Consider the following 24660-nt stretch of genomic DNA (forward strand, 5'->3'; position numbering starts at 1 on the left):
TGTCAGGACCTCTCAGCCAGGGCCAGGCACCTCACCACCACTTCTGCATGAGTCCAGGTTGGGTGCATGTGAGGCAGGTCTGGCCGCGCTTGGGCAGCCTTTAGCAGCGATTCCCGCCTCGAGGCCCCGGGGCAGGGCAGCGGGCAGTGGGAGGGACGAGCGCCAGGCACGTGTGTTTACTGGACGCCCCGCCTCCATTTGCATTTACCAGACTCGACTGGGATCTTGAGGTAAAGTCGGCAGACCTCTCTGTTAGGTCCCTGGGGCCGGGCGTCCATTTTGACAATGGACTTAATTATGCCCTTTATAGCTTTTTTCCCCCTAGTGAAACATTCAATCCAAAGTAATACATTGCATTTAATTGTCATGTCTCTTTAATCGCCTTTAACCGTTTACAAAGATCATCTCAAAATGCATCATAGACCTAATGTAAAATCTAAAACTTCTATAAAACAGTTGGATGAAAACAGAAATTTGTGACCGTGGATTAGGCAAAGATTTCTTAGGCAGAACACACAAAGAATGAACCATATAAAAATGAAAAAAAACTTGATAACTGAAGTTGATCAAAATTTTAAAATTTTGCTCTTCAAACACTGTTAAGAAAATGAAGAGAAGCCACAGACTGGGAGAAAACATTTGTAAAACACGGGTGTGATCATTTGTATACAGAATATCTAAAAATAATTCTTATTCATGAATAAGACACTTGAGTTTTTAAAATGTGCAACAGATTTGAACTTCACCAAAGGAAGATATGGACAGCCATAAACGTGTGAAAAGATGCTCAAATGATTATCCATTAGGGAAATGGAAATTAATGCCATAATGAGATACTATTAAACTTAATACAATAGCTAAAATAAAAACCTGACAATACAAAATGCTGACTCAGATATAGAGGAACTATAAATTCCACACATAGCTGGAGGAAATGTATAAAATTAAATGTATATTTATCATATGAGCCAATAATCCCACTGCTAGCTGTTACCATAGAAATATATGTCCACACAAATTCCTGTATACAAATATTTATAGCAGCTTTGTTCATAATAGTAAAAAAATTGAAAAAACTAAATGTCTATCAACTGAAGAATTGATAAACTAATTGATACACATCCATACAATGGAACATTACTCACTCTTAAACTACTGATACATATGATAATATGGACAGATTGTAAAAGCATTATGCTAAGAGAAAAAAGCCAAATACATGACATTCTGGAAAAGATAAAACCATCAGTAGTACAAGAGAAGAACTGACAACAAAGCCATGAAAGATCTTTTGGGGATGAAGGATATGTTTTATATCTTGATTGTAGGGGTGATTTCACAGTTGTATACCTCTGTCAAGACTCAACCATACACCAAACCATACACCATAAGGGGTGAATATTACTAGAAGTAAATCAAATCTCAATAAAGCTGAATTTTTTTAAACAGAAAATAGCAAAAACGAACAGAAACTGTGACTTCCCTGGTCGTTCAGTGGTTAAGAATCCGCCCTGTAATGCAGGAGACCTGCGTTTGATCCCTGGTTAGGGAACTAGAATCCCACAATCTGTATGGCACTGCCAAAAACCGCCCCCCAACGCAGTCAACAAACAACAAACAGGCAAGGAAGAGCACATAGGCACAAAGATGGCGAGAAACTGAAACTGAAAGGGGCTTTGCCTACAAGAAGCAAGGCAGCAGCAGTCTACAAGGTGACAGATTGGAGTATAAAACTAAGAATGTTAAGAGCACTATTTTAAAAAATTGATGGTAATTCATAGAAATATATTTTACATCATTATCCTGCATATGCATATATTCATGTAACAAACAAATGTCAAAGAGCAATACTTAACTATATAGGAAAATGAAACCTAGTAAATTCTAGTCATCATCTTATTAATACTTAAATACAATACACAAAGAATACCTAGGAAAGTACAAAAACCTGGGTTCATAAAGATTGTACTTAATGTGATGGGTGTGCTTGCCTGTTCATCAGTTCGTTCCAGTCAGGCACACACGAAGATAAGGCCACACGCATGTCACGTGCGCTATTAAGCCTATTTCTTTTTTTTGTTTTTAATCGTGTCAAGATCGAAAATCCTAGTTCACACAAATAGGTAGATGTGAATGGTAATAATAGCAATATACTCTTTCTACTTAGCAGTGGAAATTCCTCTTTAATCTTAATCCAGAATGCTGATAAACTTAATGTCTTATAATAATTCCTCAGCGTGAATGACGAACTGAGCTGCAATAATTCATTCTCTTCTTCAGGCACCAAGTTTAAGTCAATGATTGATTCCGGGGTTTGAAAAGCAAATGGATCTTTTATCCAGATATTGTCCTTTAATGATGTAAATTTCTCTTCTGGAAAGTAATGATGAAAGGTTTGAGACAAAGAAGTGAGATGTATTAATATCTCTGATTTTATTTCCTTTAAGCATTCTTCATTAATAATGTTCTCTTCAATGTGTTGCAACAATGTAGGGAACATATAGTAACTAGGATGATTACTTTTAAGTCTAGTTTGCCACAACAATAACATCTTTTGGAATTCTCGAATGTGTTCAAGATACTGAAATATATCATTGTTTCTCCCTTATAGTTTCAAACTTAATTCATTTAAAATGCCAAAAATATCACTTAAATATGCCAATTTTGTTACCCAAACATCATCTTCAAAAATATTTGCCAAATTAGATTGCTTTTCAATGAGAAAGATGTAAATCTCATGCCTGAGTTCATATACTCTGCTCAATACTTTTCCTTGAGACAACCAACGAACTTCTGTATGAAGCAGTAAGTGGGTGTGGGTCTCACCAATCTCTGAACAAAATATTTCAAGAAGTCGGCCCTTCAATGAGCTTCCTTTACTAAAATTAACAATTTTCACTGCATTTTTCAATACGTCCATTAGGCTTAGCGGAATTTCTTTGGATACCAAAGCTTCTCGGTGAATAAAACAATGATTCCAAAGAGCGTTGTTGTGGGTGGTTTCTAACAATTTTTCAAGAAGTCTACTATGCTTCCCAGTCATATTTGCTGCTCCCTCACTTGAGATTCCTTTACAGTTTCTCCAGTTTAATTTATATTGACCAACAATGCACTTTTCTAATTCAGTGAATACATCTAATCTGGTTACCTGTGAACTTAAATTTAAACAGCACAACAGATCTTCTATAAAATCATCTTGCCACACATATCTGACATACACCAAGAATGTGGGACCACTTGCAGTATCAGTGCTCTCATCAAGTTGGATTGCAAAATCGATACCAGACTGTAGCCGTGTCATAAGCATTGTTTCTAAATGTTTTGCAATAGTACAGATTCAACGAGATATTGTATTATCACTAAGAGGTATAGTTCTTAATTTGTCAGCTGATTTATCATCAAAGATGGTACGTACCATATCCATACATGCTGGGAGAATAATTTTTTCAGCAGCTGTGTGAGCCATCTTCTCTTTTGCTACTCGATATGCCACTAAATATGATGATAACAAGGCTCTCTCATTCATAGTTGTGGAATGACTAAGAAATTGGGGTGATAACTCTATGTTACTTCTTTCTGTTGGAAAATGGTCTTCTTCATCGTCTTCCCCTTCCTCCTCCACTTTTACGATCACTATGCCTTCCGTGTCTTGGGTAGCCTGGGGAGACAAATCTGCAGCTTTCCTGGATTCAGCAATCATTGTTCAGGTGAAGAACTGGCTCACTTAATCCAAACAGGATCTGTCTGCAGGACTTCCCTTTTTGTCCTATATGTTTCATGAGCTCCGTTTTTGGTATCCTGCAGGGTTGAAAAATTTAGTAGCAGTATTAAAAGGTAATATTGTAATGCTATGGGGCTTACACCTCATCCGTGAAGACAGTTCATGAAATCCAATGGTGTGACATGTCAATGCTGAATAACTGTCATTCATGTCAGCTGTGTACCAGGCAGTTTCGGTACCTTGCATACATAGCTCATTTAATTCTCATGGAAACCTAATGAACCACACAGTTATTATTCCTATTTTAAAAGCTAAGAAAGATTAAATAATGTGTCTAACAACATAGTGTAGTGGATCCAGTACTCAAACCCAAGTCTGAAGCTCAAGCTCCTAACTATGCTGCTACACTGCCATCTAGTCAGTCTTACAAAGTGATCGCCGAAGTTTGGTGTTCAAGACCACCACTGGAGCACCGAGGGAAAAAAATTATTTTTAAAGAAGTATCAAAACCCATTTAAGCTTTCCTGATAGTCATCTTATAGCATTTATATTTTCTGTCATCATTCGTGTTGCTGCTCTTCATCTTCCAACTATTATATTTTCTTTGTTCACTTTCTTTCAGTTTTAGTGATCTATCATCTGAAAAATCTTATTTCAGGTATTTTAAGATCAAGGGAAAGAAATCTTGGTTTTTGAGATAGGATCAAAGACTTAAAAGTGGGGTATGTGGAATAACACATTCCTAGAGGCCTTCCCTCCCCAGTGAATCAAAATGAAGACTAAAAGCAAGGGAAACTCAAAAGATACAGAACTGAGATCAGGACCTGGTCAGGCCTTCCTGGAGTGTTTTCTTGCTCACAATCTAGGCAAGAAGCAGTAGAAAGACTGGGCTTTATTTTGCATTTCTTGAAGTTGCCCTTAACATAGTTACTTGCAACCAGGAGATATTGTTAAAAATACTTGTTTAAATGAATATAATGTCAACATTTTTTGCCCGTTTGTAGAATGTTCAACAAATTCATTATAGGCATGGCATTTCAATACTTGGAAGGGCTTGTCATTTAGAAATTAAGAGATTCCATTAGATTGTCAGGTTATTTACGAAATACCTGAGTAAGAACAGGAGGAATGTTAACAGCAGCATAGGTTTAAAATAGAAAAACAAATTATGTGTCCATGGTAAGTTATTTATGTCTCCCACCACAGTGTGTAATCAACCTATTTCTCCAAAAATGTTAAGGTTTCAGTGATTTGCTTACCATGTATTCTCCATAACTTATTTGATTGCAAATGATCTGTTTAGCACAGGCCTGTATAAGTGTTTTTTTTGGGCCTCTGCCACTTAACAGTGTCTCTCATTAGTAACAGTGACTTTGTGCATAGTGGCGGTGCTTCAGGAAATGGAGACGGGGCATTAGGTTTGGTCAAGCTGGATTTTTCAGTTAATTTCCCTTTATCAATGAATGTCCAGTTGGGTGGGCCCTTGAAGACAGTTTATTTTACTTAGGATCAATTCCAGGCTTTGTGTTTGTCGAAGAGCATCCTGAAAAACAGTGGCAGAGACAGGCTGGTGGTGACCAGTCTTCAAGTGACCCAACACATTTTCCACTGCACCACCACAAACTCTCTTCACTACTCAGCCCTCCAGGTCAAGCACATTTTCTTCCCACAATTGAAAAATTCACCTGGTGTTCTATCAGAAATCACTCCTTTAAAAAACCCTTCAGAAACTGAAAGGAAGAGCGTGAAGTGTACGTAACCTTTTCCTGTTGCACTCGAATGACTTTATTCACTAGGCGTCAAACATTCTTTAATCACCGCCATTCACGGTGGTGGACTTGAGGGTGAGCGGATGATCTGTAAACACAAGGCTTAACAAACTTGTCCGCTAAACAACAAAACAAAATGTGGATCTTGGTAGCCTCTGGGGTCTTCCTCATTTTACATCTGGAGATCACCTGGAAAAAAAAGCCCTCACCAGAAGGAAAGGAAATGGGGTAAGCCCGGGAGCACAGAAATTAGACTAGAGTCATTGGTTCCCGACCCCCTGGGGGTGAAAACCAAGGACGAGGGTGGGGCACGCAGGCTGCCGCCTCTCGGACCCAGAGGTATCTCATCCCAATCCAGAAACCAAGGATCCGCGGCTGTCTCTGCAGGGAGACGGCGCTTTATGCGGCGGAGGCTGGGACCAAGGACAGGGACACGACCCTCCACCCCGTTCGGGGACGGGCGTGGTGAGCGGGATCGCGGAACACGGTTTTACACGTCCACCTGCGTCCCCGCCCCTCCGCCCCGGCCGGACCCGCGTCTCACCGTGAACCCCGGAGAAGCCTGGGGTGCTGGGATAGAAAAGGGAGGTGACTCTGGGGATCAAAGGGCAGTGGACCTGTTCCCCCGTCCCTCTGTTCGCCAGAACCCAGAGTGTCACAAAAACCGGACGTGCGTCAACACCCGCCTTCCGGGTCTGCGCTGCGCCTTGGGGGTGCGGGGGTGGTCCTCGCTAGGAAAGCCGGAGGACTTTGCTTCGTGCTCCCCAATTCATGATTCGGGCTTCGGGGATGTCTTTTCTTAGCTCAGCTTCTTCCGGTGGGGAAAACGGGGGTTAAATTTCACTCTGTACTTCCTGTTCAGGAACTTAACACAATTCTACTTTTTCTTAATGATGGCAGGTATCGTAATAATTCTAGGTATTATCAAACAATAATAGTGATTGTGTGTCTGTGTCTATGACAGAGGAACTGAGGCAAAAATGTAGACAGAAGATCTAAGTGAAGTTAAGGATGCACTGTGGTTTCACAAAACCAAAGTGGTTGCTTCTCTGGGTACCCTGATTGGGTATTGCTGCTTAAATGGTCGTGTGGCAAAAGGTTGCCTGCCAGAGCAGTAAACAAAAGAAGTTGTGGCCAGCAAACCTGCAGCCACAGCAGCGACCCCAACTGTGCATCCCGAGGGGATTTTGGATTGGCAGAAAGTTAAGGTGGCCTCGGAAAGTTAAGGTGCATATCAAAGTAGTGATTTCAAGGAGCCCAGACTCCTGCATCTTCTCACATAGAGAAGGGCACTAAAATCATTAATGTGAGATGTCTGGTTTTCTTTAATTAACAGTAGTCTTTTGATGTTCTGGCTACCTGATTTTTGTTGCAAAGTCCTACATAATCTGGCTTCTTCCTAACATCTTTAGAGCAGTCCCTCAGAGTCACCTGAGAGGCTGTTTTCCAGGCTTTAGGTTCCCAGTTTTGTCCATCAAATGAAACATAAATCTCAACTTTTAAGTTGTGCATTTTTTTTCAGTCAATGGTATTTTCAAATATTTGTTCATTGGGGAGCAATTTTTCTTTCCAATACTAAATAGTTATAAGATTCTGAGCTTGGCTAATGTATCCAGGGAGTTTTCTGAGTGATAATAGTGGAATTACAATTTGAGACATTTTGGCTGTCAAATGCAATCACAGTAATTACACCTTTTACTATTCACCTTATACTATTTTTATTTGGCTGCTCCAAATTTTAGTTGCAGCTCTTGGGATCTTTAGTTGTGCCATTTGAACTTTTGGCTGTGGTATGTGAGATCTAGTTCCCTGACCAGGAATCAAACCCAGGCACCCTGCATTGGAAGCGAGGAGTCTTAACCACTGGACCACTAGGGAAGTCCCTAAGTGCTAGTATTTTGTAACACGCATCCCATTATGAACCCTGTAACTGATAGGCCTGTGTAGAACACTGATTACCTCACTTTTCTCCACACCTAAGACCTCTGCTTCTTTATCCCATAAAAAATCTCACGCCCCTCACCTACAGGGAGGTAGATCTCCTATGTCCTCACTCGGTTGTCTTGTGAATAAACTCTCTGCTGCAAATCTCACTTTCTCAGTGTTTGACTTGTTGCCCATTGGGCAAAGGACCTAGTTCTTACTAAGTTGTTAATGACAAGCAGGAAGTAATGTGTCATCTATTGTCTCAGGGATCTCAATAGGAACAACAGACATCAACAGGAGGTATAGTTCTGTTCAACATACAAAAAGTTTTCAACTGGAGCTGTCCAACAAGCAATTGACTAAGCAGTGCTTTATTTTTTTTTAAAAACAGCGAATTTCCTATCTGTGATGCTGACTTCATTGTGACAAATACTGTAGGCTACAAAGACTATGTCATAGAAAGAAGTTGTTTTAGATCCCTGAGATACTCAAGGTGGAAAGGAAGGGAAGGCATGAGTTTCCCAGAGGCTCGTGTAGTTTGAAAAAGCACGGAGACTGTCACACTTGATTTTTCTTATTTTTAATTGGAAATGTCAAACAGCATTAAATGGTAATATTTGATTTGTGAGCCTAAACAAAGGAAAAGTATATAAAGTCCCTTTCAAATCACTGTTTATTTTCTCTAGGAAATTTGCCAGTTCCTGGAGGACCTAGCTCAACCACAGGACATCACATTCCCTAAGGATCCAGGAGATCACAATGCCCCAAGGGCTTTTGTGCCAGCCCTGGGACTGCCTGTTCACATGCTCCTGCTCTATCCATCCTTGCTTCTGCACAGCCCTTTCCATCAAGAACACAACACAACACTCCAGGTTGCTCAGTGCCCCTACCTTCCCCCAAGAATCGTGTTATGTTTCAATCCTAGGATTTTCTGAGGTTGTCACATTACCGAAGTGCCTTCAACACTGGCTTTAATCAGCGTGGTTTGTACCCTTGAGCTAGTTCCCGACCCGCTGATTCATGGAAGTCGGACCACCAGGGCGGCCATTCGTCCTCATTCCTCCTACCCACCCACCCCCAAGCCAAGGGCCACCACCCTGCGATGAGTCTTGAGTGTTTGTTGGAGCCAGGGATGGGCCAGCGGGGGCGCCTTCCCAAATCTGGGTCGGCTGCGATCACTATCGGTGTATTGGCTAGAGTGGCCAGTCAGGGTCAGCAGGAGGGTGAGACCGGCAGCAGGACATGGTAAAAGCCTCGGAAACGAGCCTCGGTTTCCTAGGACCCTCATCCGGGGCCCTCATCCGGGGCCCTCATCCGGGGCCCTCATCCGGGGCCCGCCCTGCCCCCGCCGTCGGGCTCCGCCTCCGGAAGTGCCAGCGAGAAGCGCAGCCTCCGAGCGGTCTAGAGAGACCCCTCAAAACCCTGGGGCGGCTTGGAAAGCACGGGTGTCCGCGACGCGATAGCCGCCCGGCTCGCCCCTCCACCCTGGTGAGTCCCCGGAAGCCGTCCTGAGGTCACGTTGGGTCGGCGCCTTGTTGAGCCTCCTGGGGAGGAGCAGGAGTCTCCTGCCTCCGGCTGACGGCGGTTCCCGTCCCCAGAAGCGCGCAGGGCCGGAGTGCGACAACCCGTTTTTCTTCAGTCAGGGTTCGCCCCGACGCCCGGCCGACGGAGGGCCCGGCCATCAGGACCCAGTGATCGTGGCCTGCTGTGAGATGGGTTTCCGGGGCCCGCTTCGCCCTTTGGGGACCGTTTCTTGACAGAGTAGAGAAGTGGGAGGAGGGTAGCGCCGGGCGAGGCCTCCTGAGGGCAGGGCATGAGGGCCCTTTCTGAGGGTGTGGAAGGGGGACGGGGCCCTACCGCGTCCTTGGGTGTGAAGGACAACCAGTCCGACCTGTTTTTGAGTCTCAGCCCTTCCCTGGGTTACTGTCAGGGTCGTGGGAAGAGGCCTGCCCACCTAGTCTGAGTTATCAAAGGGTCTGACCCCCAAAGTGGAATTTAGTTTTCAGTCAGGGCTTCTCTTGTGGCTCAGCTGGTAAAGAATCCGTCTGCAATGTGGGAGACCTGAGTTCAGTCCCTGGGTTGGGAAGATCCCCTGGAGAAGGGAAAGGCTACCCACTCCAGTGTTCTGGCCTGGAGAATCCCATGGACTGTAGTCCACGGGATCGCAAAGAGTCGGACACGACTGAGCGACTTTCACTCACTCACTCACTCAGGGCCACTCAATAATTCAGAATGGGCTGACAGAGTGTTTACCAAGTAATTCCTTAGGGTCCTGTTTTAAAAAATAACGAGTAATAATGTATTTCTCGAGAATTAATGTGTTTCTCTAGGTACACACTTGATCCTTGAAAAAAGTTTGTACATTTCAGGTATTTTGAATTTCCACAGAAATCTCTACACTATTGAATTGTCTTGTCTTTATTTTAAAAAATTCCACAAGTTCAGAATTAGTGGAGTTCAAATAAACCTGCTAGCTTGGACCATATGACACGGTTCTTAAATATCTGAAAGTGAATGATGTCAATTTTTTTTCCTGCTCTATATTTAGGTGGTTAATTGTTATTAACTATTTTCACTGTGTCTGCAGTGTCAAGGCCTGAGGGTGTCAAATGATGGGCTATTTTAACTTGTTATAATAATTTCTCCTCATCTCACTCCACAGTGATGGTCATTGTCCTCCAGAACAGGGATGGAGGAGACATCAGCCCAGGAGGCAGCAGAATCTCCAGTGGTCCAGTTTCAGTCCTTGGAGACCAACTCTGACGGTCTGTCCCCAGAGCCTCGGTTCTTGCAGGACACCGACATGGAACAGGGACTCACTGGTGGTAAGGCAGAGAGAACACTTCCATTCAGGAGAATGGGAGTGTAAAGGGGCTCCTGGGCCTGGGATGAGAGAGGCCAGGGGCTTCAGTGAGAGGATGGCCCCTAGAGGGAGGTCTAGAAGGGAGGGACGGATGTGGCTCAGTTCAGTCCTGATCGGGGCCCTTCTGTGGAGGTCAGCCTGTCTTTCTTTAATAGGCAGAGTGGTCTTCACTCACTCTATTCAGGCTTTTTTCTTTCATATAATTTTCACTTCATCCCAGGTACCACATTCAGAATAAGTTAGAAGAAATGCTGCTTTTGCCACCCCTCACAGTCCTTGCCTCGCTTTCACTTCCTCTTAGGTTTAGGGCCTGTCTCTACCCCTCTTCCTTTAACTTAGTTTCTTCCCTCCTTGACCTTTTGTGCTTTACCAGCTGCCATTATGTTGCAACTGCAGTGTTTTTGACTGCTCTAATTTTGATCAAGAAAGCAACCATTTAATTCCTTGGTTAAGCCCAGAGCTTGGAGCAATGTATACATATCACATACAGACTGTAAAATAACATTTTTATGTGTTACAGAGATAGATTGATCTGTCTTGTACTCCCTTTGTTTTGTATGAAGTTTGTCTGAGATTCACTTGTGGCCAACTGCAGTGCCTGAAATAACCTGTGTGTCAGGAACACCAACCGCATGCCATGGTCTTTTGAGTGCTGTGGGGCATTGTTCGAGTGTAGAAAGGATTATGAGGAAACAGATGACCATTCCTTATTCTTGGGCACTTTACACACTGGTTGCAGAGACGGTTCTCATTCTCAAAAGTTCACAGAGCAGTGTCTGGGAGAGGGTCAGAAGTCTACTAAATAACCATGGCCTTGGATGAATCACTGCAAACCTTTATGCTTCGCTTTGCCCATCTGCAAAACAGGTAACGGTGCTCACTTTTTTGACATGACATTTATGTCATGACATGGGGATATAGTGAGATTTCATAATAAAATCCTGAATCATGGATCTAAACATGTGGAAGGAGGGTGTGCAGGTGTTGAAATGGTGCAGGACAAACTCAATATCCGATAAACATGCGTTGCTTTTACTGTAATGTCAATGTGAAGAAGGGTCCCACTGACTCTCTTTTGTGAGGGCGCCCTGGGAAGGGCTGCTCTCACTCTTGGCTCCTTTCTCCTCCCTCAGCTCCACCTGTTCCCCAGGTGTCCTCTCTTCCCCACGAGGGAAGCCCAGGAGACCAGGCAGCTGCGCTCATGACAGCCAGGTACCAGGTGAGCTGAGGAACCCTTTGCTTTTCCTCAGGGACTATTGCTGCTGATTGAGCGTGGCCCTTTTCCTCATCCCATCCATAAGCCTTGCCTGGAGATCTTTTTTTAGTAGCAGATCCCAGGTTGGGTGCTTGTCATCCTCAGAGACCTGGACTTCACAGAAACCACCTTTCCACAGAAACCACCTTTCCGTCTCCCCAGTACCACCAGTAAACACTGTTCCTTTATCCTTGGTGCTATCATGGGTGCTTATTAGATGTTGAAGGGTTGTGGAACCTATTCCCAAGATGCTCCTCTGTTCTCCCTCCTTTCCAACGTAAATGCACACTGCAGACCCTCTGTGTCATCTTTGTTCTCTGGCCGTGATGCTGTGGTGGCCGCCTTCGCCAGAGCAGCCAGGCTGTGTTATTTCAGGAATTTGTGACATTCGAGGATGTGGCTGTGCACCTTACTCGAGAGGAATGGGGATGCCTGGACCCTGTTCAGAGGGCTCTCTACAGAGAAGTGATGTTAGAGAATTATGGGAACCTGGTTTCACTGGGTAAGGATTGCCTTTCTTATTATTCAGTTTACCTATTAGCGTTTCTTTATTTCCTTGTTTTTGAGTAGGTGTGAGGTCTCTGAGTGTGGCTCAATTTCCAGGTCTTAGAACCTCTTGAGTCCTCAATCTTTAAGGTCATCTCCTCTGGGAGTGGGTTTCCTTTGGGTATGTCAAGAGGAGACATTCTACTCCTTATCCTCAGTTAATGTTTCCTGCTTTTGTGGGGCATCTGTTCCCTGTTACTAAAGGGAAACTTGCTGGTGCTTTGCAAGTTCTCAATTTCCCTATCTTTCCCTTTTTTATGAGAGGGACTCTAGGGCATCCTAACCCACAACCAGACACTTTTCTTCCTGGTAATTCAGTGCCCCTGTATCTGAGAGTTTCCCATTTCTCTTGGAAGAAGAAATGCCTTTTTTTTTAAGATTGGCTAAACTCTTCGTTGAGTAATCCCTCATCTCTTAAGATCCCTAAATTCATCTGCAAGCAGGCAGAATTTCAGAGACTTGATCTCAAGGCATGACTCATTGCCAGTACATTTCAGTGAGTCACCCCGACAGTAATCCTGCTTCACCCGAGCAGTAGCAGGCTCACACTTAGACCGAGTCTCTCCTTTGTCACTTGGATGGTGCAGCTGGCAGCTGAGATGAGGCAACTTGTAGTGCTCTAGAGAAGCATCAGGGGGAGCTGCCAGCGCCCGCCTTGGTGTGAACTTTGCTCCTTTTCCTCTTTCTTTTTTGGCCTCTCTCTGCTGCTCCTTGTTACGTATGTACTTAATCACACTTTTTCTTTTCTTTCTCTTTTTTTCTTTTTTGCTTTGCCTGTGCTGGTGGCATCCAGGGTGTTGTTTTGTCTCCTTGATAATTCTTGTCTGTGGGGAGGCAGCCTGCCCACTGGGAAGGTTTGTAGTGTGTTTTCCATTCCTGGCTCTTTGATCTTTGTAGGCATACTTCTCCGCCTTCCCACCACCCGGATTCATAGTGTGAATTCCTGCCCGGCCCTGAGTCATACCCAGGCAAGTGCTTTCTCTGGAGAAACACTTGCCATCCTTTCAGCAGGAATCTCCAGGAGATGGCCCAGGTGTCGGCTTCCCATCGATAGTGCTCGTCCCTGCTCGGAAACTCCTTTTCCACAATTGTGAGATCTTACACTTGATTGATGGAGTAGATGTTTCCCAGAAGGCTACCACTGTGTAAAATTGCAGCTCCTCAAATGACCTTTGATAAATTTCCAAGGGCCAAGGATGCCCTCCATTGCAACCAGAATTTTGAACCTTGAATTTTGAGTTCATTCAGAAGCCATGGTTGGTGGTCATCGACTTGTGTTCTCAGAAACCACAGAGTTCGACTCCAGCTCTTCAGTTATGACCTTTCCATGTTATTTTATACTGTGGAACACATGCTGTGTGCCCCTCCTTTTCCATAGTGAACACAAACTGCCCCATCTGTTGCCTGAATCTCCTGAGACCCCTGGGCCTTCCTCATGTTTAACATTCTAGTCTTTTCCTTCCTTTAAATCCCTGTGACCCCCTCCAGGGTCCTGTTTCGTCTCCTTTATTCTTTACGGTGTTGTATAGATTGATGCATTTATATAATTTTCCTGGATCCAGTGTTCCTTAGCTCTTCCTTGATGGAGGGGAAATGGGAGGGCAAAAGAATTCAGTTTATTTCAGGCTATTAAATCCAATGTATATTTAGCAACTTGTAAATTACAAAGTGATATGTAATTGTATATTACTGTTAATTTTACCTAATAATTACATAATTTCCAACAGTTTACCTGTCTACTTTTTGAAGTAAAGCATCTTCTTAGCATTTTATTCAGCCTAATAACACAGCTTACTATTAGGCTGAATTTGATCCCATTTCCTCTGGCATCTCTGCACACGTACAGGACACGTTTGTACACTCACACATGCTGGGCACAATGACATACAAGAAACCCTACTACTCAACTTGCTCTTTGACCAAGTGCCTCTCCTCAGTAATTATTTTTGACAGTCTTTGGGAAGTCATTTCATATTTGGGGGTTCAGCAAACTACACCTGTAGTTAGTTTAATGTTTGGCATTGTAGAATAAGCACTTTATAACTGAGCCTCTGACTTAGCAGCTGTAGGTTCCAATTCATATCTTTTTCCCGTGACAGTGCCTCTGAGCTGTATTTGTCACAGATATCAGAGCCTTGGTCTTTTGGTTAAGTGCTTCCACTACATAGTAATAAATATACCGAGTAGGGACAGAGTAATAAAATAGTAGGCAAAAATTTTCGTTACTTGATCTTAAAAAGAAGTATATACTATTGACAGTGAGTGAATTACTGGCTTGGGAGTCATGCTCAAAGGGAAATTATCTGTGACTTAGTGCTGGAGATTAAGATCAGGAAAAAGACCTGGATTGTCTTTCACATGGGGCAGTGTGGCAGATGCCTTCTTAGATGACAGCATTAGAAACCTGCTTACCAAAACTGCTGGGTGATGAGTGAGTTGGTAAATCAGGAATGTTTGGCACGTAACCCTTCCTTTTTGAAGTCAATGTCATGAGAGAAATGATTTTGTGTAGCATGTTTCTCACTGCCACAGCTATTTATTGATACTATGTACTTTATGTATCTCTCACTTAATCCTTACTGTAACTCTTTCAGCAGATGGTATTCTGTTTTATACCTGAGGTGATTGAGGCTAAGAGAAGTTAAAGTGATCCACTCAGGGTCAAAGCTAGGTTAGGGGCTCAGATATGACTCTGAAGCCCATTCTTTTTCACTGTTTTATACCTTAGGACAGTCAGTTCAACCACATGTGGTGTTTTGTATATTTTTATGGCTCAGTATTCTGATGATAATTTAAAATAGACACAATAAATTGGACAGACAGGCGTGAGTTTATACAGTTTGGGAGCAGAAAGGGCATGCATTCAAGAAAAAGTAAAATTGTTAAAGGATACATTCCATCCTAAATAGATATCTACACAAGAATGGAGAGATTTTGTGTCTTTGTTAAGGATCAGGAAAAGAAGCATGAAGCTTTCAGATGGCTAAAATCTTAGCATAACACGGGTACAGGCAACCAACAATGAGGTGAATTTTAAGTGTTATTATTATTTTTTTTAATGTTATTTTTAAAGATCAGGTGAAGTTAAAAATTAGAAAACTGTCAAGGTTGCAGTTTAAAAAAATCAAAATGTTTTAATAAAAAATAAATAATTTTAGATAGGAAAAATTTAAAGCAAATGCATATTTTGAAAGCATAGGTTTTTGACTTAAATCTAGGAAAAAAGCATTCAGGCCAGTGGTAAGAAAACCTGCTTTAGTGCTCTCTGTGACTCTTATAGATTGGAAAGAATATTAACTGTAAGGTCCGTTTACCTGTGATTGAGCAAATTATTTAAACAGATTATAATGATTTTTTTCATCTATAAAACATGAAAAATAATGTCTGCTTTCTGAGCTGTGCCAAGGATTAAATTAGTTTATGTATGTAAGTCCGGGGCTAGTGGTAGTTACTTAATTTTTTTTTTTGTAAAGGACGGTCAGAGAATGAGCTATGGGTTAGATTTCTTAATAGAAACAAATTTCAGGAGAGTGTTCAAATTATTTCATTATAATGGAATTTTCTCAAATTGAATATTACTCAGACTGTGCTCAGTGGTTTGGATTTTTATTATACAGAGATTTTCATTTCTTTGACACTAAATGTTCTCTTACATCCCTTTTAGTTAAGAGTCATAGTTCTCAGTCTGCTGGAGCCTGACTCTGCATGTATCATTCTAACTGCGGGTCCTCTGTCCTCCTCACTGTTTGTACCTTCTGCTCCCTTGTCACTGTGTTGGCCTTCTGTTCTCTCTCTGTGTGTATTTAGAGGAAGGGGTAGATAACTAGCAGATTATTTAAAGGCCAGTTTCTGAAATAAGAGTGTCTGAGCCCTAGCTTCGCTAGTTATCATGACCTTGGGTGAGTTACTTAATCTCTCTGAATCTTAGTTTTCCCATTTGTAAAATTGGCACAGTAATACCTATCTCTTGAAGGTGTGGTGAGTATTGAGTGAGTGAAAGTTTATAAGGTTCTTGGAATGACACTTTGCACCTACCAAAGCTTAGTGAATCTTAGCTTAATATTTTGATAATACAAGTGACTTTTAACTTTAAACCTGTATGTTGAATCCTGTTCTCTCTTCTAAATTGCAATCTTGTATCTCTCACTGCTAGGCATTCTCTCTTATACCTTTCTACATAAAGGTGTTTACTTTAAACATATGTCTAGAATCAAACCCCTAATCCCACATGAAGATGATCTCTTTCATTGTGCGTATGTGATTTGTGTAGATACAGAGTAGAGGGGCTTCCCTGGTGGCTCTAATGGTAAAGAATCTGCCTGCAATGCAGGAGACCTGGATTTGATCCCTGGATCAGGAAGATCCCGTGGAGAAGGAAATGGCAACTCACTCCAGTATTCTTGCCTGTAGAATTCCATGGACAGAGGAGCCCTGGCGGGCTACAGTCCATGGGGTCTCAAAGAGTCAAACACAACTAAGCAACTAAAGCTTTCACATTTCACTTCAAAGAGTAAGTAATGAAAATTAATTTTGATTATCAAATACTTAGAAATATCTTAATAAATATCTATTAAAAGTTGCCAATTGTGTTATCAGAATTTTGAGCAGGGTAGTTGCCACTCCATGCCACCCCCCTTTTTTTAAACTTGAAAAAGCTATTAGATTTGACATAGAGGATCTTAACTAAATTAATAAGTGTCCAGAAAGAGAATTGACTCTATTTATGCTCAAGAGAATTCAGAAACACAGTAAATGCCTTTCTTATATCTATTCTGGTCTCTCTGCTCATAGACTGTCACATGGAATCTCATAGGACAACTATTGGTTTATCATAGTTTTCAGGCCCAGCACCCTTTTTAAAACCTTGATTATCTGTTGACACTTAGGCACAAAATTAGCAGTCAGTGAGTAGCTCTTAAGTAAATGAGTCAAAAGAAGTGCACGATACAATGTACATGGTCCCTGCTATCAAAGTTTATAAATCAAATAGGAATGATAGTACCAAGAAACAGTTTTTAAAAGTCTATAAAGCTCCATTATATAAAGATGTGTCAGGATAGGAGGGGGCTTACCGGGTAGCTCAGCTGGTAAAGAATCTGCCTGTAATGCAGGAGACCCTGGTTTGATTCCTGGGTCGGGAAGTTCCCCTGGAGAAGGGATAGGCTACCCACTCCAGTATTCTTGCCTGGAGAATCCCCATGGACAGAGGAGCCTGGCAGGCTACAGTCCGTGGGGTCGCAAAGGATTGGACACAAGTGAGCGACTGAGCACAGCACAGCACAGGATAGGAACACACAGTGCTCTGTAGACATTCAGTAAGTGAAGAGAAAGGCTTTTGGAGGTGAGGGGCTTGAGGGAGACCTTGCATGTGTGCTACGAGAAGCTTTGTGGGCTGAGTACATGTGAAAACTGCCCCTTTGATACTGTATTAGTTCTCTCCTCAGAAGCAGACTGCCTCTTGCTTTTGCTTTAAAAGAGACTAGATCTTAGTCCATTATGCAAGCCAGAGAAAGGCTATTTTATGTGAAAATGCACTTTATTGCACTTTCCTCACTACATAATATTATAGTAAGTTGTTCTGTCTCTGCAATTAGAGTGTAAGGTCCTTGAGAGGATGGACTGTATCTGCTTGGGCTCTTATTTCCTACATACTTTGCATATAGGAGGCACCCCATAAACATTTGTTGAACAAGAGTTCTCCCAAGGGGTAAGGATGTGTCATATTATTACTTGTTTCCTCATATGCCCTAAAATGAATTATTTCCTGAAATTGATCTTTGCAGTATTTATTCAGTCTTCACTGATCTTGTTGCTACAATTTAGCTCACCATACAGCAGGTGCCTGAGAATTGACCTTCCTCTAGTCCAGCAGAGTCATATTTCGACAACCTTCAGTTTGACCAGGTCTAATACTTACAGATCGGTTCTGATACAAAGATTGATCTATAAGCAGTAGGTAAAGAGTAAGAATGATAATTTCTGTGAAGACAGGTACACACTCATGCACATATTCCCTGGTCTGAATATGTTTAAATTACTATTTTTAACTGAGTATGTTTAAATGCCCCTTAGCTTGCCCGTTAGCATACCTCTTTCTAGAGCACAAACATGCATTCTGTGTTGAAGGTCTTTGGCTTTCTCACTTTCCAGGCCTTCCTAATGTCTTCTAAGAATTTACTCTCTCTCCATTAACCACTAATTAAGAGAAAAATGTAGTATCTGGGGATAAATTGCCACATCCCATTTCCTTCTCTGTGAGCAGGATTTCCACTTTTCAAGCCTGATGGGATCTCCCAGCTGGAACAAGATCTACAAGTCTTTGATCTGGAAACTAAGAATAGAGAAGTCTTAAGAGATGACTGCTCAGGTGAGTAAGGCAGAATCAATCAGATGAACTAGCTGGGAAGTAGAGTCTAGTTGTTGAGCCAAGCTGTAGCTGCTTTGGAAGTCAGTGAAGAGCTCTGTCTGTATCCCTGAACAAAGAGCTCTTTCCTTTCCCCTTTTTTATTGAACTCTTTCCAGTTATTTTGTTCCTTATCCATAAGATGTAGTAGGTCCCTATTCAAGTTACTTATCTATAATTCTGTTGAACTGGTTCCCTGTTGTCTCTGTTGAAACACCTTAATTGGTTATCTCCTTACTTTGCTGAACCTGCCCTCTGTTTCTATCACACCCTGAACCACTTGGATCCTGCCTCACTACTCCTATTCATGCCCGTACATCTGCTGTTGAGATTTTGTGCCTGTGTTTCAAAGTAAATAAACTTCTCTTACCCTGATAGACTATAGATTATTTAGTTTTCTCCTCTAAGTTTTCTTTTTCTAAGCACAGGGTACAGATTATATTTGCATTTTCTATTTATATATTGAATCAGATGGAGAGACCAGAGAAGAGAACAAGCTGTTGATTCCTAAGCAGAAAATTCCAGAAGAAGTACATTCATACAAAGTGAGAGTAGGAAGATTCAAAAAGGATATTACCCAAGTTCCTGAGACTAGAGAAGTGTATAAGCCTGAGGACAGATTAGAAAGGCTTCAGGAAATTCTAAGAAAATTTCTCTTCCTGGAGAGAGAGTTTAGGCAAATAACAATCAGTAAGAAAACCTTCACCAGTGAGAAGAACAATGAATGTAATGAACTTGAAAAAAGCTTCAGTCTGGACTCTACTCTTGATACAGATCAGAGAGTTCTTAGAATACAGAATGTTGATGACATTGATAAGTATGATGTGAGCCTCAACCAGCATTCAGCTGGTAAACAGGAACACATAAATCTAATGCAGGATTTTCACAGTAATGATTATAAAGACAGTTTAATGGAACTCTCCCACCTTAGTAACTGTGAGAGCATTCCTACCACTGAGAAATCTTACAAATGTGATGCATGTGAGAAAATCTTCCATCAGAGCTCAGCCCTTTCTAGACATCAGAGAATTCATACTAGAGAGAAACCCTACAAATGTAAAGAATGTGAAAAATCTTTCAGTCAGAGTTCAAGTCTTAGTCGACATAAAAGAATACACACTAGAGAAAAACCCTATAAATGTGAAGCGTCTGATAAATCCTGTGAGGCGTCTGACAAATCTTGTAATCAGAGCTCAGACATACTTCAGCATAAGAGGGTTCACACTAGAGCAAAATCTTATAAATGTAGCAGTTGTGAAAGGGTCTTCAGTCGTAGTGTACACCTCACTCAACATCAGAGAGTTCATAGAGAGATGCCTTGTAAGTGTACTGTGTGTGGCAGTGATTTCTGTCACACCTCACACCTAGCTGAACATCAGAAGGTCCATGATGAAGAGAAGTCCTATGAATACAATAACTGTGGGTTGACCTTTATTAAACATCAAGGAATTCGTCCCAGAGAAAAGCCCTATACGTGTAATGAATGTGGAAAAGACTTCAGATTGAATTCTCATCTTATTCAGCATCAAAGAATTCACACAGAGAAACCACATGAATCTAGTGAAAGTGGAAAAGCTTTCAGTCAAACCGCATGCCTTATTCAGCATCACAAAGTTCATAGGAAAGAGAAATCCTATGAGTGTAATGATTATGAGGATAATTTCAGCCATAGCTCAGATCTTGTCCTGCAACAGGAAGTCCTCACCAGAGAAAAAGCCTTTGATTGTGATGCATGGGAAAAGAGCCTCAGTCAGAGAGCGCACCTTGTCCACCATCAAGGAATTTATACCAAAGAGAAACCTTATGAATGTAATGAACGTGGGGAGACATTTAGTCAAGTTCAGGCCTCATTCAACATATGAGATGTCACACCAGGGAGACATCATGTGTGTCCTGAATGTGGTAAAGCCTTCAGTCCCAGCTCAACCTTCATTCAGCACTGAGGAATTCATACCAGAGAGAAACCTGAATGTGACAAACTTTGGAAAGTTATTAATGTTGCACTCTTGACACCTGGAAACCCATACCAATGAGAAAACCTACAAATACATTGAATGTGATAGATGCTTCACGCTATTTTCGTACCTTAGTATCATTGGAGAATTCATACTGGAATAAAATTCCATTGCTATAATGAATGTGAAAAAGCCTTCAGTCAAAGAAACTACCTTGTTGAGCATCAAATTCATTTCATGCTGAATACCTACGAATGTAATAAATGTGTATGTGTGGGAGGATTCAGCCTATTTCCAGCCCTCATTCAGCAGCAAAGAATCCATACCCAAGGGAAGTCCTTTGGGTATAGGAAATGTGACAAGTTGCTTTCAGTATGAGTTCAAGTCCTTTTTCATCATCAGAATGTCCACACCAGACTGGAGTCTGATATAATGCAAGTGGAAACATTTAGCACCATATTTCAGCTTTATTCAATATCAAAATATTGAAGGGAAAATTATTTGTGTATAAAATAGTTAATACATAGTCCCAGTCTTTTTGCCTGCAGAAGACTCTAGTCAGAGGAGTGATTTGGTGAATGCAGTGCTGTTTTCTCATGGCATTCTTTTATTTAATAGGTGTTATACTTTATTTTTGGAACTTTATTTTATAAATATACTTTATTTATGGAACTCAAGCTATTTTTATTTTAATGTGGCCTATAAACATTTTTATTTTTCCTGAAATTGGTTTTTATTGCCCAATAAATGCTTCCCTGATCCATTAATACACCAACGTTAAAACAATAACTTCTGGAAAGTTTCTCTCATTTAGCTTTTTCTACTGTTCTCAGCCAAAGTTCTCTCCAAAACAGACTCTTAGGCCTGCTCTTTTCCGAGGATCCTATTCCATTCCAGCCACAGCATTTGGGTTCCTGTTGGTTTCTCCATTCTCTTAAGCACCTTCAATGATAGTTTCCTAGTTTTAAGCTTTAAGACAGTGGTATGCCATCCCTACTTACTTTTTGGGTGTCTTCTTTCCAAAGCAAAATATCTTTAAAAGAAATGGGTTTTCACACTCTTGTCTGTTCATGAGTATGAAGAATTCTGTTTCCCCTGAGTCTGTGGCAAGAAGCTAAACATTTTCAAGTGACGCCCAAGTTCTTAGCTGTGTTAGCATTCACAGCCTTTTGAGAGAGATGAGAAAGACAGTAGAAGCTGACAATACTGGTGGTAGCTTAGCTATATTCAGTGTCTATTCTGCATGTCTAAGTCTAGGATGATTTATGTCCATTAAAGGCCAGCAGAACACTCAAGTCTTCCTTTGATAGGGCAAAACATAAAGAACATACGTTAAGAGATCAGAGATCTTCATAAAGGAATACTGCCTTCCTTCAGATATTGTGGTTTTTGTGTAGTATCTCGAGAGTATTTCAAGAATGGCAGAAAAGCCTGTAAACATTTAACTGTTACGGTTGCTTCATTATCTGTTTGGAATTGTTTACATATCATATATATATATATATATATATATATATATATATATATATATATGTTGCATTTTACAAGAGTCTACAGGCCATATAAAAGCCTTTTTCTTTTGATTGATGAAACTGATCACAGACGTTGGCTCCACAGATCAGGGTCACTGTCATAACAGTTAGCAAGAGTTCATGATTCTTCAGATAATGTCAAAGTATTTGATTGTATTTTCCCATCTTAAGCATCATAACATTTTGTGAATAAGGCAAGGGTTATTTAAAACTCTAGTTGTTGTTCCAGCGATTGAGTTCACCTCTTAAAATACTTACTAGGGATCCTCAACAAGTAATACAAAAATGCATTGCTTACTTTGTAAGCCTCTTCTGCCTAATAAGCTTTAGGGTAGTTCTACCACCGTATGTTACCTTTTAGCCATCAGCAAGCATAGGATCTCATCTGGACAAGGTAGGGACCAAAATGAATTGATCTGAATGTAAAAGCATATGAAAAAAATGCATGTTTTTTTTCTTTCCTATCTATGAACATGTATACCCTACTAATAGAGACCACCAGTAGTCACCTCTGGTGATTATGAAACAGCAGGTTGAGTAATCTCAAATAGCAGGAAATGTAAAAATCACATGTTATGCGTTTGGTTTAGGAATGTGCTTTTTGTACTTCCACTTGAATAAAGGTGTGTTTGATACTCTGAGAATCTGTTTCAAATAAAATCTGAAGTCCTCAGCCCAAAGTACTTGGGAATCTTAGAATCACCTTCCTGTCTGCAACTCAGTTCTTTCCAGAAAGCTGACTCACAGCAGGAGTAGGTCACTCCTTCCTGCAGGTACAGTGCTTGGTCCTCCACAGAACTCTGGAATAAAGTCTGAATGTTTACAACTTTAAAGGGTTACTTGACTGGGATGCTGTTGGCACATGAAGTAAATGGGTTGAGTAGAGTTAGGCAGAATGTGTTTTTTCAATAAAACATTTCAAAAAATGAGAAACCAGATCAGCACAACATTGTAAATCAACTCAATTTCAATAAAAAATTCTTTTAAAATGAGAAATCAAAATAATCCTTGAGGACAAGTAACTTGTCCATTTAAGCTTGTTGATATTTAATTGGTCCAATATAATATGTGCTCTTAGTCTTTTTAGTCTTGAAGACAGGGAAGGAAGAGAAGAAATCTAATAGTTGGGACATCTAATTTTGTCTCTTCACCTGCTTATGTACACATCTATGTATATATGCACATATTTGAATAATCCTCACAACTCTTTAAGGGAAGAAACTGTTTACCAGAGACACTGAAGTGTAGAGAGGTTGAGAAGAACCTATAGGATCATACAGCAAGCTCAAAGTCAGGGATGTTTGACTCTAAAGCTTTCCATCATCTTGATGTTGGTGTCTGACATATGAACTCGGAGAAGAGACATTTTCTTTGATAGCTCTTCATTCCCTGTTACATACTTGATTCACCATCAGTTGTCAGCTGATCCTAAATGCTCCCAGAGCTCTCCAGGAAGCTGGGAGAAAATACCCCAGTATCTTCTGGAAGCTAGGTAGAACCATCCCTCTCTCACCCACCCCCAATCTTTGTTTTCACCCCCAATCTTTAAAGCAGGTTTAGATGGTTTTGACAAAGTTAGGCCATGGGTTAGATCTCCCAAATTCCCATCTCCTGCTAAGACATCCCCAGTGCCATCAGTAGGTTTATATTTACACTTCTTTGTGTCCCAAATGCACTCACTTTTTCCTGCTAACTAGAACTTACTGATGGATACATATCCTTACCAAAGTTTGTTACCACCTCTGGTTATATTCAGCGGTGGAGCAAAGTGAGTCTAATTTGAGTCCTAGGTTTTCAGCTTGAGCAAGAGTAGTTAGAGGTAGACTGGAGAGATGGAGAGCACTGAGTGTTTTAAGAAGTCCTGCAGAGGAAGGAGGTAATAAATGAGCTGTTCAGAGAATGCCTTACCCTAGGAGATATTACATGGGTAACTGAGAATTTAAGAATGAAGTTCAAAGGAAGCCCCTAGCATGTTATCTCAGAAACTGGAATTTCTCACATTCAAAAACATAACCTGGTATATCCTTTCATTCATTCAGTCATATAGTTGCCAGACAGTATGTTTAGTGCCAGCCAATGGATACAGTTAACCTAATCAAATGAATTAATCCATTGAGTAAAAAGGATTAGTCAAAGCAATGAGTTTGGAATTAGGCATACCTATGTTTGAACTTTATTAGCTATGACTTTGGACATTTTCCCTAGCCTTCCTAGTTTTGGCTATACAATGTGGTGAATAATAGCATGAATGTTAAATGAGATAATGTAAAAGCTACTGGTCGTATAGTAAGTGCCCAAAAGTTATTAGTGTAAATAATATCAAACCCACCATATTAGAGTAGAGATACTTAGCAGAAAATCTAAAAATGAAAGCAAGTATTTACCAGTGCAGGACTAGCATTGTCCAGGGAGGGACACCCTGAGCTTCAGTTCAGTTCAGGTCAGTCGTTGAGTCGTGTCTGACTTTGCGACCCATGGACTGCAGCACGCCAGGCTTCCCTGTCCATCACCAACTCCCAGAGTTTAGTCAAACTCATGTCCGTTGGATCGGTGATGCCATCCAACCATATCATCCTTTGTTGTCCCCTTCTCCCACCTTCAGTCTTTTCCAGCATCAGGGTCTTTTCTAGTGAGTCACTTCTTCACATCAGGTGGCCACAGTATTGGAGTTTGAGCTTCAGCATCAGTCC

At 41.3% G+C, this 24660-nt stretch overlaps 1 protein-coding gene and 1 long non-coding RNA gene across 8 annotated transcripts; one reads left to right on the forward strand and one right to left on the reverse strand.

The window, feature by feature from the left end:
- Positions 1-1426: 1426 nt before the first annotated feature.
- Positions 1427-6144, reverse strand: LOC136160349 (uncharacterized). The gene is made up of 2 exons (XR_010661610.1): positions 6035-6144; positions 1427-3798 (listed from the first exon to the last, which is right to left on the reverse strand). It is a non-coding gene; the product is annotated as an uncharacterized lncRNA (long non-coding RNA).
- A 2644-nt stretch (positions 6145-8788) lies between these two features.
- ZNF655 (zinc finger protein 655) lies at positions 8789-22669 on the forward strand. Of its 7 annotated transcripts, none has more exons than XM_065923850.1 (6): positions 8789-8904; positions 10079-10241; positions 11413-11498; positions 11910-12036; positions 18343-18447; positions 18955-22669. In XM_065923850.1, the coding sequence occupies exons 2-6, from the start codon at positions 10106-10108 to the stop codon at positions 20343-20345; spliced, it is 1845 nt and encodes a 614-aa protein (XP_065779922.1). In that variant the 5' UTR covers positions 8789-8904; positions 10079-10105; the 3' UTR covers positions 20346-22669. The 7 variants fall into 7 exon arrangements, with proteins under 7 accessions (XP_065779922.1, XP_065779928.1, XP_065779925.1 ...); XM_065923851.1 differs by lacking the exon at positions 8789-8904 and adding an exon at positions 8918-9123; XM_065923856.1 differs by lacking the exons at positions 18343-18447; positions 18955-22669 and adding an exon at positions 12978-13809.
- Positions 22670-24660: the final 1991 nt, after the last annotated feature.

This window comes from Muntiacus reevesi, chromosome 2 (assembly GCF_963930625.1).
Source record: "Muntiacus reevesi chromosome 2, mMunRee1.1, whole genome shotgun sequence".
NCBI classification, from domain to species: domain Eukaryota; kingdom Metazoa; phylum Chordata; class Mammalia; order Artiodactyla; family Cervidae; genus Muntiacus; species Muntiacus reevesi.